Genomic DNA, 16,887 nt, shown 5'->3' on the forward strand with positions numbered 1-16,887 from the left:
ACCACACTTGATTGTGAGTTAATCAAATACTCTTTTTTAACTTTCATTTTCACTTTGCTCAATTGTTTAATGTTGTACAACAGTGAGTCTTGCTGTATAAATTCTTCAACTTCTGCTACTATTAGCCTACGTAATAAAGCAATTTATGGTTTATGGTTATTAACTTGATTATTAATCAAGGTTCCAAATAACAGCTGGTATACTTCTATGAGACTGATTTTCTGTTTCCCTGAGGTGAATTTAATGTGAATGAAATCCTCAAAGCAGAGCGGACAGCATCATCACACACCTTTACAACAGTTTGTTCTCAGTTTCTTCCCTGCTACAGTGAGACAGCAAAATACCATCGGGCCTCCTGACCAACCTTGCATGGACAATAAAATGGGAAATGTGCAATATCCTTAGGTGCAGTGTAATGTATCTGATATTAAAGCAGATAACAGCGGCCGTTTCGGCTAATGCTGTGTTCAAGGCAGGCTTTTGAAACCGTAAGTTACAGCTTCAAGTCACAACTACGACTTGGTAGCGTTCCAGGTAACCCGTAGCTCGTGTTTTTACCGTCCTGTTGTCTGTGAAAGTTCCCTATAACGGCCACTCGTAACTTCCGACCCGTGAACTCGTACCAGATCGAACTGGTATGACTTCACAGGAAGGAAAAACACAAAGTACGAGTTTCCTTGAACGCACCATGAGTTAGCAGCCCCCGCCCTTGTCAGGCATCAATTGGTCCTCGTGCTACGTCACCACATTCACGCGCATCCCTTGGCTGCACACACAGCCCTTCATGCCGTTCTCTCTCCTCATTGGATAACACTTGTATCCCACAAGGAAAATTTTCTCCTCGGGTTACAGCAGAGCAGAGTGACGGAGAGACTCGTGTTTAGGCTGAAATACTTCATGTAAGTGATTGCTGACGGAAAATAGGACTATTTAGGACTTATATTAACAAAAACATTCCACTGATATCTGCTTTAATTGTTATTTATTGTCCTTTTACTTTTTACTGTTTAGCCTTCTCTTCTTTTACATCTTCTTTTTTCAATTGTGTGCACTCTGCTTAACTTTACTTTTTTTATTTTTATGTTTGTAGCTCTGTGCTACTCTGCACAAGAATTCCTATGTACCCTAACAAATGTACAAATGGCCAATAATCTTATCTTATCTACGATTATTAAAATAGCCTTAATCAAATCAAATCAAATCAATTTATTTACAAGGCACTTTGCATACGTTAAAGCAGATATCAGTGGAATGTTTTTGTTAATATAAGTCCTAAATAGTCCTATTTTCCGTCAGCAATCACTTACATGAAGTATTTCAGCCTAAACACGAGTCTCTCCGTCACTCTGCTCTGCTGTAACCCGAGGAGAAAATTTTCCTTGTGGGATACAAGTGTTATCCAATGAGGGGAGAGAACGGCATGAAGGGCTGTGTGTGCAGCCAAGGGATGCGCGTGAATGTGGTGACGTAGCACGAGGTCCAATTGATGCCTGACAAGGGCGGGGGCTGCTAACTCATGGTGCGTTCAAGGAAACTCGTACTTTGTGTTTTTCCTTCCTGTGAAGTCATACCAGTTCGATCTGGTACGAGTTCACGGGTCGGAAGTTACGAGTGGCCGTTATAGGGAACTTTCACAGACAACAGGACGGTAAAAACACGAGCTACGGGTTGCCTGGAACGCTACCAAGTCGTAGTTGTGACTTGAAGCTGTAACTTACGGTTTCAAAAGCCTGCCTTGAACACAGCATTAGCCGAAACGGCCGTGCCGCTGTTATCTGCTTTAAGTAACTGCCTCACAGATGCTAAAAAAAACAGGGTCATTCCTATGTTCCCACAGCCCTATGTTCCCACAGCCTTATGTTCCCACATTTCTAACTTTTGTTGTCACTGAAAATTAGGCCCTATGTTCCCACAGCCCTTTGGTCCCACCATCAGTTGGGTTTAGGCAATGAAGAAAAGATTTGGTTAAGTTTAGTAAAAAGACCAGGTAGAGGCTAGACAGGCCAGATAGATAGAGTCCAGATAGGTAGAGAGAGTCCAGTGGGGCCATAGGGCCTAATTTTGAGAAAAATCTTAGAACTGTGGGAACATAGGGCTGTGGGAACATAAGGCTGTGGGAACATAGGGCTGTGGGAACATAGGCATGGTGTAGTGCAATGCAATAAGTCTCCCTAACAGCGGGTGGCGCCAATCTCGTGCCAGTCCGAAATATGAAAACAGGAAAAGGAAGGAGAAGAAAATCAAACCGGAAGAAAGTCTAGCAGCGGGAAACGGTTCGGGTCTCCTGCTAGGAGCAACAAAGAGTTTGAGTAAAATGTCTGGGTTTCTGAGAGGATTCGTTAGCGAGAGACTCGCCGCCGCCTCCCAGGAAATCTTAGCGGCCGTGGACAGAGTCGTAGCCGGGTACGAGGCGGAGGCTTCGGGCTTCAGACAGGAGATCGAGCGGCAGAGGAACCTGCTGGATGTTCTCCTGCAGCCTCGAGTCGTCCTCAACAAAACCGGTTGGTGATCCAGTTTTAGATCATTTCACCTCAAAGTTGTGGTTTGTAGAGAAAGGACTGTGGTAAAGTGAGCCTCTGTTTGCGAGAGAGCGATAGAAAATGAGCCGCTGTTTCATTTCCGTTGCGCCCGAATTAGAGTAAATACGGTAGGCTCGGTCCTTGAGCAAAGTGAAGGTACGGTGGCCCTGAAGTGCAAAACACAACGGCAAAACAGAAAACACAACACAAAAAAAGAAAACACAACGACAAAAGAGAAAACACAACACAAAAAGAGAAAACACAACGGCAAATCAGAAAACACAACGGCAAATTACTAAACAACGGCAAATCAGAAAACACAAAAGCAAAAGAGAAAACACAACACAGAAAGAGAAAACACAACGACATTAACCAAACCGGAAAAGGTAGGTACCCTCGGGCGACATGAATCGTCGCTGATTGGACAAAAGAACTGGTCCGTGCTTTGAACCGGAAAAACAACACCGCCAGCGCGACAGACAAGCGGGACTAGCACAGAGGCCGCTATGTATTGCCCAAAATGTTTTGTTGTTGTGTTTTCTGATTTGCCGTTGTTTAGTAGGTTTTGCCGTTGTGTTTTCTCTTTTGCCGTTGTGTTTTCTCTTTTTGTGTTGTGTTTTCTCTTTTGCCGTTGTGTTTTCTCTTTTGCGTTGTTGTCTGATTTGCCGTTGTGTTTTGCACTTCAGAGCCACCACATTGAAGGTCCTAAAATATACATAGAACCTACGTGCTTTTACTGGTGTTATTTTTTGAAGATTGAGAATTTTCCACGTGTTTAATCAGGTGCAAGTTTTATTTTTAGTTTAGTTTTTTAGTTTTTTCAGACGAATCCAAGTGATTGTTTACTCTTATGTTCTCCTGAACCCAATTATTGCCACTGTTATGTGAAATGTCACAATGTAACACTCATCTTGCTCTGTAGGGGAGTCTGCAGTCTTTGTTTCTCATGTTTTTAAGGGGTTTAAAGGGGTAGACTTTTTTTGTTATATTTTTTGTAGGTTGTTAAAGCAGGAGTAAGCGGAATATTTGTGTTGATATAAATCTTAAATAGTTATATCTTCCGACGGCAATCACTTAGGCTATATAGAGTGTTTGGTCCGAAACACGGGTCTGTCAGTCACTCTGCTCTGCTGTAAGCCGAGGAGAAAACTTTCCTCGTATCCTACAACCTTTATCCAATGAGGAGAGAGAACGGCATAAAGGGGCGGTCCTCTCTGTGTGTGCAGCCAAGGGATGCGCGTGAATGTGGTGACGTAGGGACGAGGGCGGGGACTGACAAGAAGTTAGCCGAGAGCTGACAAGAAGTTAGCCAAAACGACCGGATCGCTTACTTCTGCTTTAATGGTATTGAACCCAATTATTGCCACTGTTATGTGAAATGTCACAATATAACACTCATCTCGCTCTGTAGGGGAGTCTGCCCTAACCCGATAACTCCAAATATCATTGCCTATTGTAGTGGCTATCTTACGTTATCATTCTTTGTTTCTTATTCTTTTAACCACTCATGAGGAATGACAGGAGACCGTTTCTTCTCGTCGAGCTGCAGACGTTAAAATGACCGTGTCGCTCCGTCACTACTCTCATTTATTTAACACGTTCAACACATTCTTCACAACAGCGCTTCACTTCCTGCTCTCGGAAGCCGCACAAGCCCAAACCGTAACACAGATGGCTCAAAACGCAAAGCATATTCAAGACGTATTACTAGTCAATATAAATCAGTGCAAATGACAAAACAATAACTAGAAAATTTCCTCTGGGTAAATTTTGAAAGGCCCACGGGGCTACTGCTGGTTTTGCCATCTCTGTCAACATGGGAATCAAACCCACGATCTTCAGGTCAAGACAGAGCTGATCAGACAGACACATGATCATCTTTCTATAAGCACTGATATGGAGGAGCTGTAACCACATTAGGTTACGTGTGTGTGTGTGTGTGTGTGTGTGTGTGTCTGTGTCTGTGTCTGTGTCTGTGTCTGTGTCTGTGTGTAACTGTAATCACATGAAGCTGGTTCTAGAGTCTGTGTGTGTGTGTGTGACTGACTTGACACATGTTATGAGCTGCATCATGTGTCAGTCTGATTTAGCTGTGTGTGTTTATAAACATTTAAACGAGCGCCAGGTGGATTGTTTATGAAGTTAACGAGCTCTGGCCTGAGGATCAGAGGTTACCACGGCGATAGGGGCCCCCCAGGCTGAGGCAGACAGAAATGTGGAGAAAAAGAGCGATTTTCTGCCTCTGCACTGGTCTCACATTTAGGCTTACTGTGACAAAACGGTAACTCCTATCAGAACAAAACACAGATCAACGGTGCTCTAAGGACGTCCTGAAAAATTTGGTACGATTTAGTGTTTCTACAGTAAATATTTTGGAGACGCTGGCAGTTTTAAAACATCGGTCCGCTCTGCTTCTCTCAGAAAATCTTTGTATTGGAGTCAGTGAGGAGCAGAGACAGACGTGGCCGCACTTAGAGGCTGATTCTGTAAGTTCTGTAAGTCTCTCTGATATTTTGAGCACATGATATGAGAGATAACAAGTTTGTCTTACAAATTCTGAAAAAATCGTGTGTATAGAGTGTAAATTGTGGCCGGGCCGAGTGTGGAAAGAGAAAAAATCTGGAGTTTTTCTGGGCTCTCTCCCACTCTAACCGATGATGTCACCCACTCTGACACGAACATTCCGTGCAATACACACCCATTATAATCTCATAATTTCTCCAAAAATGATCATGGTCATTGATCAGGGATTGATCAAAAACTATATGACCTATCAAAACGTGGAGTAATACGCCAATACACAAGACTTGTGTCCACTGTTTAAAGTTTAAATGAAGTCTCTAGGTGAAAGTATGCCTGAGCAGTAGACGTTTGTTAAACTCCAATGATTGGTCTTTTTCACTCTTTTTTTTTTTGCCCGTCCCATTGACTTCAATGCTAAATTTTGAGCAGTTTTTTCACGACGATGCGATGGCCCGTGGCCCTAATAAATGGCGCTTACACCTGATGCATGAAAGTCGGAAATATTACAATATTTATGTTCAGTTGTCTTCTTTTAGAAATAAGTCATTTTTTCTTGTGTTCAGACAAACAGTAGACTGTGTTACCTGCTTCACAGTTTCGACTGTGACTTCAGTCTTCCTTAGAAATGTCATCCGATGTGCTACTGACATGTCATTTATCCGATGGCTGGCTCGGCAGACCTGCTGGAGGCTGCCGAGCGGGCCGTCCAGGAAAACAAAGCATCTGTACACAGACTGCACAGAAACAGCACTGTCCACGGTGCTGTAAAACTCGACCCTTGGACCGGCTATACAAGCCCTGATGCTCATATCATGGCCACACAATGATGGGACTTTAAGTTTCCATTCAGCACACAGTCAGGACACCTATAAACACTTCATTGTATCATGAAATACACTCTCACCAGGGGTGGAAAGACACTGTTGTTCATGATGTGTTTCATTGTTTCTGCAGGTGATCAGCACCTGTTGACTGAAGCAGAGGATCCTCCTGAGTTGACCTCTAGTCTGGATCAAAAGAACCCAGAGAGTCGACATATTAAAGAAGAAGAGGAGGAACTATTGACCACTCCAGAGTTTCCCTTCACTTCTGTTCATGTGAAAAATGAGGATGAGGAGGAGGAACCTCAGTCTCTACAACCTCATCAAAGACAAACTGAGGCTGAGCCTCCATCCAGCAGCTCAGCTGAACAGATAGAGGTCGATGGAGACGACTATGGAGGATTTGAACCAGCCAGGAACTCAGTTCAACCTGAAGATCTTCAACCTGATCCAGATTATGAGGTCTCAGAGTCGTCCTGTGAGACTGAATACAGTGATGATGACTGGAGAGAACCCAGAGCATCTAAGTCAGGTTTGAACAGTGAAGCTGTTCATGGTGTAAGTGATAAAGAATGTAACACTGGTAAGAAGTCTCACCCCTGCTCAGAGTGTGGGAAAACATTTAGTGGACCCTCGGTATTGAAGAGACACATGAGGATCCATACAGGAGAGAGACCGTTTGTCTGTGCTGACTGTGGTAAAACATTTAGAATAAGTAGTCATCTCAAAGACCACATGAGGATCCATACAGGAGAAAGACCGTTTGACTGTGTTACCTGTGGTAGAAAATTTCGACGACGGCATCATCTTCATAGACACAAAAGGACCCATGCAGGAGTGAAACCATTTGAATGTGCACCTGGGTCAAGTTTGGGCGAATATGATCAGAGTGTGGGGAAACATCCATGGTGCTGGAAACTTTGGTGATGTGCATGAAATCCCATAAAGGAGGGAAACTTCAGTTGTTGTCTTGAGAGGCACATGAAAGTCCATATAGAAGTTAAACCATTTTCTTGTAGTGTGCGTGGAGTACATGTAAGGCAGTAGGTAGTGTTTAAGCGAAATTGCCGGGTTTTTTTTTTTTTTTTACAATCTGGACCGTATTTCTAGCATTAAATAAGATCATTTACTCACCCAGATAACTTTGGTGTCATTTCAAGTCATTCCGACAAAATAGATCCAGCTGAAAGCCACGTATATCAATATAATGATAACAAACACATTATCTGCCACCAAACCTTCATTTCACCAATATTTAGTTATGATATGCTAGTGCTATTCCCCTCTGAGTCCGGGATTAGCTGTTATCAACATTCGGGATCTGTAGGTTGACCTACTAACCTCTGACCTGGATGATGTCATCTCTGAGAGCTGCGCGGCTTGTTGCTACCGCTAATGCTGCAGTTAGTTTCTGCGTATTTCCAACTTTGTCAGAACAAAATGAGCAGCTGGACGAAGTTCAGCTTCCACAGGCTTCCTCTCCGCAATCTGGACTCACTAAAGCTCCGGCTAGTTGAGCTAAAAATGGACCCGAATGCCGAAGTGAAATCATTATTAGCAGAATGAGCTGTGCTGCGGTCGGAGATGACATCATCCAGGTCAGAGGTTAGTAGGTCAACCTACAGACCCCGGATGATGATAACAGCTAACCCCGGACTCAGAGGGGATTAGCACTAGCATATCAATTCCCCTTTAAGACACCTTAAATCATATAGGCTAGTTGCAGTTTTGTGATGAGACATTTTGTCAACAAGAAGATCTTTACGTGTTCACAAGAATCCACGAAGGAGCGTAAATGTACAGTTGAAGTTTTTGTGGCCGTCAATTCTCTGATGTTTCTGGCAAGAAGAGACGTATGAGTGTATGTAAACTCAGGACTGTTACTGAAGGCAGCAGCAGTGTGTGTGAGGCTGCAGTCATTGAACTGTAACAGCTCATCACAACACAGTGAAAAATAATTTGTTAAAGTTCATGATTTTGATATGTAAGAAAGGGATTGTTCATGAAATTAATGCTACAAATAAATGACAGCAGTAAGTGAGTCTGCAGAGTTGTTGGTTGAGCTGAACTGTAACAGCTCGTTCCAACACAATAAAAATTTTGTTTTTTTTTATCAAAGTGTAGCAAATTCTGTAAAAAAAAATCTCTTTCTGTTATAGTTGTACTTGTTGGAAACATCTTTTGTTTTGTTTTTTACTAAAGAAATTGAGGGTTCATTCATTTTAAATTGGAATACCATTTTCTCTTAAGTTTTGGGATTAAACGAGCTGTATGTAAGAATGTGGCCCAAACTGTTGCTGCAGTCAAATTCAAAACAAAGCAGCGTGTGACAGTGGCTCTGGCGAATTATGCATGGTGAGTCCATCTCCTTGGTCAGTGTTACAGTGCAGTAGGGTCTAAATAATGAGTTGTAATGAAAATCAATTATGAATGAAAAGTGGCCAAACCTACTTGTTTAAAATGTCAAGATACCATGAATAAAGCGACTGATCTGCCACTCGATGGACAGTTGATTTTTCTTTCCTAAGCAAAAATGCTCCACTTGTATGACAAAGAGCTATCTAAAAAAAAAAGTCAGTACCCTCGGGGTCGATTGTTGCATACCGGTACATTTTAAAGGGACAACGAGGAGTTTCTCCATCGGCAGAACGAAAAATTCCGCGACAATAAAAAAGTCTCATATTAATGTGGATGAATCTACGTTACCCACTCTTGTTAATGGGCCCATTTTCGATAAATATATCGTTTTGTCTCTATGGTTATTTTGTTATTATTAGTGGTGGCTGAAATGCTGGGCGAGCCGACCAGTGTTTCCTTACTTTCGGTTTTGAGGCGAGTCATGAGAATAATGCCGCCGAATCGCCATTTATGGTCGGAACTACGACGGTATGTGATCGTCTTGAACCTCTGACTTTAATTCTTAAAACATGAGTCTGTCTTACGCCGGTCAAATAATTTCACGGTGCGCGCGGAGGCTCATAAATGTAGTGTGAAAACGCTTTGCTTTTCCAAAACTCCTCGTTGTCCCTTTACTGGGTTTAATGATACGCGTTTTCATAGTATAGTAGGTTGGGGGCGTGGCTTTTTATCCCCCACGGCTCTGATCGGAAGTGACATTGTTGTGGGCGTCCCTTCGGTTGCCGACTGGTGGATGTATAGACCAGAGCGGCATCTTTATGCAAATGAGAGTGACTGAGGCATCCTGGGTAATTTAGGGGCAGCGCACGGCATCCCTCCATTGAAAAGTTCAGCCTAACTGGCTTGACAAACTATAAACTAACAAAAAGTTGGCTATTAACAGGCTATTTACAGACAACACTTAGCCAAAACCTACCCGGTGATTCGACCAAATATGTGTAGATGTCTGGGTAAGACATTTCTGGCCACTGTGTGGGGTCATTGATCATTGTGGGAGGCTAAATGAGCATACCGGTAGATTAATTAATTGTAATTTTTCAAGATAGCGTGAACGGTGGGTTTCAAAGAGGGTGTCAAAATAATTATGAGACATAGTGCTACAAAAGAAACAAAAAATAAAACATTCAAATTGATTGTTAGTTAGTCTGCGCTCCATCAAAACACAAAAAGCCACTGAGTGCAATTTAAAAATGCCGGGTGCTGCCCCTAAATTACCCAGAATGCCTCAGTCATTCTCAGTTGCAGAGCTGCATTTTTATGCAAATGAGAATGACTGATGCATGACGTGCCCAAACCGGAAGAGAGTCGAGCATCGCATATGACGATTCGGGTCTATGACGGCTCGGGTCCCCTGGCTGCCAGGAACAACAAAGACTTTGAGTAAAATGTCTGAGGTGGAGTTTCTGAGAGGATTTGTTACCGAGAGACTCGCCGCCGCCTCCCAGGAAATCTTAGCGGCCGTGGACAGAGTCGTAGCCGGATACGAGGCGGAGGCTTCGGGCTTCAGACAGGAGATCGAGCGGCAGAGGAACCTGCTGGATGTTCTCCTGCAGCCTCGAGTCTTCCTCAACAAAACCGGTTGGTGATTCAGTTTTAGATCATTTCACCTCAAAGTTGTGGTTTGTAGAGAAAGAGGACACGTTGTACTACATTTATCTTGGTAAAAGTGAGACGCTGTTTGATTTCCGTTGCGCCTGATCTAGAGTAAATACGGTAGGCTCAGTCCTTGAGCAAAGCGAAGGTCCTAAAAGATATATAAAGCTTACGTGATTTTGCTGATATTTGTTATTTATGAAGATTAAGCGTTTTCCTCGTTTATTTTACTGATAGTTTTTCAGACGAATAATCTGATAATTCCTTCATATGTTAATTAGTTCATCATTGTCTTTACAAATTCTTCCTGTTAGTCAAACTTTCCCTGTTTGTAGTTGAGAATCTTTGTCATCTCCCTAGAAAATAACTGGAATGAATGACTGAGTGAATCTTCTGGTTAGAGGACAACATGCAACTTTGACATTCTCTGACTGGGCATACAGTTGAACACATTCACCCACCGAAATTCAGGGGCATCTACTGTGTCAAATTGGTGCAAGCCTTTTGCCACAAACTTAGTCACTGCTCGGTGACATTCTTCTATTCCTGGCCTGTGGCCTGGGTCATTTTACACTTCCCTGCCTCTGTCAAAGGCAAAGCCAGAGGTAGACGTGAACTGGAGCGAGTATTGCAAACCTCTTGGAGCCTCTGAGCCAGTCAGACTCTCGTCATGGTCATCTTCTAAATGTAATGCATGAGAAGAAGGCATTCATTTAACGTTGACTGTAGTACACTACTCACAAAAAGTTAGGGATATTTGACTTACGGGTGAAATTTATGGAAAAAGTAAAGAGTTAATGCTTCAGTGCGGCACGGTGGCACAGTGGTTAGCACTCACAGCAAGAAGGTCCTGGGTTCGAATCCCGGGCCGCCCAGGGCCTTTCTGTGTGGAGTTTGCATGTTCTCCCCGTGTCTGCGTGGGTTTCCTCCGGGTGCTCCGGTTTCCCCCACCACTAAAAACATGTCGGCTAGGTTAATCCTCCAGTCAGTGCCCCTGACCAAAGGCACTGGCTCATAATCTGGAGTTGGTCCCCGGGCGCTGCACCGCGGCTGCCCACTGCTCCTCAGGGATGGGTTAAATGCAGAGAAAGAATTTCACTGTACTAGCTGTATATGTGACTAATAAAGTACCTTTTTTAATAAAATACCTTTATATCATATATTAAAACAAAAGCTAACAACTGTGGTGGGTATGTCACAACAAAAAATGTCAACGTCTCAATAGGTGCATTCTGAAATTTCATCTGAAAGCCGAATATCCCTAACTTTTTGTGAATAGTGTATGTCTTAACGACAAGTTCTACAAAAGAGAAACAATGGTATTGTAGCAGTCCATTGTCAAAGAAAAGTTTCAAGTCAAACTTCAAATCATTCAAAGGACCACTGCTGCACCATGGGTTGTGGTGTACGCGGAAAATATTATGTCCAAACAAATGTTACATTTCAACAAAAACGTGGTTTATTTGACTAGAAAAGCGAGCGAATAAAGAAAATTCCTCTATGCCTCTCGTGCTCCGCTAAAAACCATTTTGCCCACCCAGATGCATGCTGGTCCCTGCCTACATAATCTCAGGTGCCACAATATGCCAAAATGAAACAAAAACACAAATAATGAACAATAAAACATCTATACCTAGTAAACATAATAATAAACAGAATTCTAGCAGAAATCTAATCATAATGAAATCAAATAACTTGATTCAGAATAAACAAATCTGATTATTAAAGCAGAAGTAAGTGGTCCGGTCGTTTTGGCTAATGCTGCGTTCCAGGCAGGCTTTTGAAACCGTAAATTACAGCTTCAAGTCACAACTTACGACTTTGTAGCGTTCCAGGCAACCCACTCGTGTTTTTCCGACCTGTTTTACCTGTGAAAGTCACTATAACGGCCACTCGTAACTTCCGACCCGTGAACTCGTACCAGATCGAACTGGTACGACTTCACAGGTCGGAAAAACACGAGTTACGAGTTGCCTTGAACGCACCATAACAGTCCTCGTCCCTACGTCACCACATTCACGGCGTCCCTTGGCTGCACACACAGCCCTGCATGCCGTTCTCTCTCCTCATTGGATAAAAACTGTAGGATACGATAAATGTTTTCTCCTCGGCTCCGAGTAGATCAGAAGGACTGACAGACCCGTGTTTCGGTCCAAACACTCTATGTAAGTGATTGCTGTCGGAAGATATAACTATTTAAGACTTATATTAACACAAATATATCACTTACTTCTGCTTTAACTAAAATAAATATCATAATACCAAATTAGTTTTAGGACCTTGTTGCTCGGTAGTAGGCTGTTCCCTGTGATCAGGCACAAACTTACTGTCAGATATTAAAGAATTCAGATTTCCTAAAGAAACAAACCAGCTCAAGACTTGTATTGCAACACTCCGACGGGAAAACTGGACACTGATAGCAAACTGTATAGAGCCTGCAGCACCCATTTCGTTACCAGAAAGTAAAAAAAACTGCTAATAATGTAACGGCATAATTCAGTAATAACTTATGACACGCCGTATCAGGGCCGAGCTGCCTGCTTAGACTGTGCTAGCCTGCACTAACGTTAGCATAACAGCTGTTAACTGACAAGACAGCTACACTTTGTAAGCAGCTACTACTAAGAATTGCACACAAGCTTTGCGTCTATTATCTAATTTACGGTGACCAGGCTTCTTGGTATGTCCAGGATTGTCAATTTTTCAAGCTAACACTGTTGCTAACTGGTGCTAGCTAATGATGATACCCGGGGTTAGTAAATGATCAAACCAGACTGAAAATCCAGCTGTTATATAATATAATATATATAATATATAATAATTGGTGCAAGCAATAGCGTTAACTTGACAATCCCTGACAGACCTGAAGATCTGGTTACCGTGTTATTATTTGGCAGACTTAAGAAGTACTGGCTAGTCATTTCGTATCATACATCCACAGGCTAGCTAACTAGCGCTGTCACTGTATCCGGATGTTTTAACCATTGAAACGGTCGAGCCTATAGCCTGTTTTATACAAACATCAGCACAGTGGTGATTAATCTGTCCATGAGGAGGTAGTAGAAGTGGAAGTTCTGTTACCTTGATGAAATTTTACTTGCGTAAAAGTAAAAGTAGACTGCTGGTGTAAAAATCCACTCGAGTAAAAGTAAAAAGTAGCTCCGAGACTTCTGGCCAATCAGAGGCTCATAGCAGGAGCAAAATTTCTTCAGCTCAGACTAGCGTCCACTGAGAAGATCATTGGGGTTCATAGAGAAAACAGTTATATCCTCCTGAGACCCGGCAATGCATTTTTGTACACTGTAGTGCACATCATATTCAAACCCATTTCTCTCATACTAAACATGTCACCTTATTAAGTCCTGTTGTTCACTACAGAGGACAACTAGCCCTTTCCAATGATATCTTGTGTGGGGGGGTGTGACCTTCCAAACTTTCTGTGCATCTCTTTTAAAAATGGCCGACATCGCAACAAGCAGATTTTATGGGAAGGAGTACAAGTGAGCATGATATTTACAATTTTAAGTATTTTGAGTCCTATATGTTGATTGTTTATTATAAATAAGCATCTCAGCAACACTGAAGGAAATTTTCAGAGCTGAATTGTTTACTTTTCATATGAAAAAAAGCAAATTTTACTAATGTACACTGTAGTGGACATCGGGACTCTGTACTTGTGTTTCCGTCACATTTCTTTGGGAACAGCTCATTGACAGAGGCTGAGTAAATTCTTATATTCTTAAATAGTTGAGGGGGATTCAGAAATTGATTTATCAGAGTTTAAGAGTCCATGGTAAGATGATGACCCTGTAGGAGAGTGTAAAAGTTCAGATGAGGAAGAGCCAGATGAGGGAGATCAAGACAAAGAGCTGACGTGGTGCACCATTGGTTTCTGTGGGCCGAAACCAAAACATAGGGTTTTGAGGTTTTAAATCAGTGCAAAATGAATACCCATGGAAATATACTCCAGAAAACAGGTACCTTGATTTTGTTCTTGACTCTAAATAATGATTAAGCAATGAAAACTGTTCATGGATGGACAACAAGCCTTTTGTTGAGGCATTAATCAAAATAGCATGAGATGCAACCTGTTTGTCTTTTGCTCTAAAACGTCTGAATGGTCAATGAAATACCATCTCTAATGATGAAATCACAAAGATAAATAGTGTAGTTGATGAAAAAGAATGAAAACCCTATAATTGACATTAGTTTTTATAATATATTACTGTATTTTACATGATAATTCTAGTTTTTCCATGTACATTATAAGCATCAAAATATTACACGTTTGAGAACAATATAGTCCTGTTGTACACCACAGTGCACAGGTTATAAAATTAAAATAAAATTAAAATTTCAGATTTTTTTCTTTGCAATTTGTTCTTTACCATCCCAACACTTAATTTATGTAAAAAAAAATCAAAATCAAAAAACTTTTTTTTCCTGGGTCTCAGGAGGATATGAGTGACAGTATGAAGACACTGTTGTTGTTCACGATGTGTTTCATTGTTTCTGCAGGTGATCGGCACCTGTTGATTGAAGCAGAGGATCCTCCTGAGTTGACCTCTAGTCTGGATCAGGAGAATCCAGAGAGTCTACATCTTAAAGAAGAAAAGGAGGAACTATGGACCACTCCAGAGTTTCCCCTCACTTCTGTTCATGTGAAGAGTGAGGATGAGGAGGAGGAACCTCAGTCCCTTCAACCTCATCAAAGACAAACTGAGGCTGAACCTCCATCCAGCAGCTCAGCTGAACAGATAGAGGCTGATGGAGACGACTGTGGAGGATCTGAACCAGCCAGGAACTCAGATCAACCTGAAGATCTTCAACCAGATACAGATGATGAGGTCTCAGAGTTGTCCTGTGAGACTAAATACAGTGACGATGACTGGAGAGAACCCAGAGCACCTGAGTCAGGTTTGAACAGTGAAGCTGTTCATGTAAGTCATAAAGAATGTAACACTGGTAAGAAGTCTCGCTGTAAGAAGTCTCGCCGCTGCTCAGAGTGTGGGAAAACTTTTAGCAGATCCACAGATTTGGAGAGACACATGAGGATCCATACAGGAGAGAGACCATTTGACTGTGCTACATGTGGTAAACTTTTTAGGCGTAAATCTACTCTTCAACTCCACATGAGAATCCATACAGGAGAGAAACCATTTGACTGTGCTACCTGTGGTAAAACATTTAGAATAAGATTTCATCTTCATAGACATATGAGGATCCATACAGGAGAGAAACCATATGACTGTACATCTGAGTCAGGTTTGAACAGTGAAGCTTTTCATGTAAGTGGTGAAGAATGTGACACTGCTAAGAAGTCTCGAAGCTGCTCAGAGTGTGGGAAAACATTTAGCACAAACTGGGATTTTAAGATACACATGAGGATCCATACAGGAGAGAAACCATTTGACTGTGCTACCTGTGGTAAAAAATTTAATTACAGAGGTCATCTTAAACAACACATGAGGATCCATACAGGAGAGAAACCATTTGACTGTGCTACCTGTGGTAAAAGATTTAGTCAAAGAGGTGCTCTTCATAGACATACGAGACTCCATACAGGAGAGAAATTTGACTGTGCTAGGAATTTAGTCACAGATTTAGACTTAAAGCTCACATGAGGATCCATACAGGAGAGAAACCATTTGAGTGTACCTCTGAGTCAGGTTTGAACAGTGAAGCTGTTCATGTAAGTGATGAAGAATGTGACACTGGTAAGAAGTCTCACCGCTGCTCAGAGTGTGGGAAAACTTTTAGCAGACCCTGGGATTTGAAGATACACACGATGAGCCATACAGGAGGTAAACCATTTGACTGTGTTACGTGTGGTAAAAATTTTAGTCAAAGACGTACTTTTCATAGACATATGAGACTCCATACAGGAGAGAAACTACTTGACTGTGCTACCTGTGATAAAAAAAATTTAATTACAGAAGTCATCTTAAAATCCACATGAGGATCCATACAGGAGAGAAACCATTTGACTATGCTACATGTGGTAAACAGTTTAGACATTCATTGAGTTTAAATATTAACTTGAGACTCCACACACAGGAAAAACCATTTAGTTGTGCCATTTGTGGGAAAGTATTTACCCAGAAGAGTAATCTTTTGTTTCACACAAGAGTCCATTCAAAAGTGAAGCCATTTGGTTGCAGTGTTTGTGGGAAAACATTTATGGAGCTGGAGAATTTGGCAACACACATGAAATCACATGAAGGAGGGAAACTTCAGTTGTGTTAAGACACTTTAAATCGTTTAGTTGCAGTTTTGTGATGAGATATTTTGTCAACAGGAAGATCTTTACATGTTCACAAGAAGTTTTTGTTGCCGTCAATTCTCTGATGTTTCTGGCAAGAAGAGACGTATGAGTGTATGTAAACTCAGGACTGTTACTGAAGGCAGCAGCAGTGTGTGTGAGGCTGCACAAGTTAGTGCAGTTCACAGTTTTCACCACTAGATGGTGATAATTGCATTGCATTTTATCATTGCTGTAAAGCACTTTGTGATTTTATCTATGAAAACATTATAGGCACATAACCATATCAATTCAAAGAGACTATTGGAAACAACAAAATAAATATAGCAGTGCCATATTGTGCATTGTGTCTATAGAGAATGTGAAGTTACGTCACGCCGTGGGACGTTGGACGCCATCTTTGGAGGATCGCGGATGTAAGCACTTGCTCGTCTCCCTAAAAAAAGTTCCCCAAAGTCGCTTAAAAGTAATCATGGTGGGACAGTACTGCTGCCTAAAAAAATGCCACAGTAGTATATGCACTAATACCAAAAACGAGATAATTCACGATGTCTGGATAAGTCAGTGGAGGGAGTAAATCTGGGTCTTGAATCCAGTGCCCACTCTCTGTTTCCGTTTGCGTTCCTCCAAAGATGGCGCCGTCGTTCCCCAACGCAAAGCGGCGTGACGTCAGCTTCACATTCTCTATAGAACAAATAACCACTAGAAATCAACTCATTTTAACAGTGTTGAAAAAAAGCGTCTCTAGTTC

General features: G+C 41.9%; 2 protein-coding genes across 2 annotated transcripts in view; one reads left to right on the forward strand and one right to left on the reverse strand.

The window, feature by feature from the left end:
- LOC146968664 (uncharacterized) overlaps positions 1–16,887 on the reverse strand; it is a 91,750-nt gene that overhangs the window by 8,110 nt on the left and 66,753 nt on the right. The window lies entirely within an intron of this gene.
- Positions 5,705–15,498, forward strand: LOC146968665 (uncharacterized). The gene is made up of 3 exons (XM_085760392.1): positions 5,705–5,801; positions 14,393–14,542; positions 14,714–15,498. The coding sequence occupies exons 1-3, from the start codon at positions 5,705–5,707 to the stop codon at positions 15,496–15,498; spliced, it is 1,032 nt and encodes a 343-aa protein (XP_085616518.1).

Source organism: Trachurus japonicus, chromosome 18 (genome assembly GCF_045865225.1).
Source record: "Trachurus japonicus isolate A0001 chromosome 18, Traja_1.0".
NCBI lineage: Eukaryota > Metazoa > Chordata > Actinopteri > Carangiformes > Carangidae > Trachurus > Trachurus japonicus.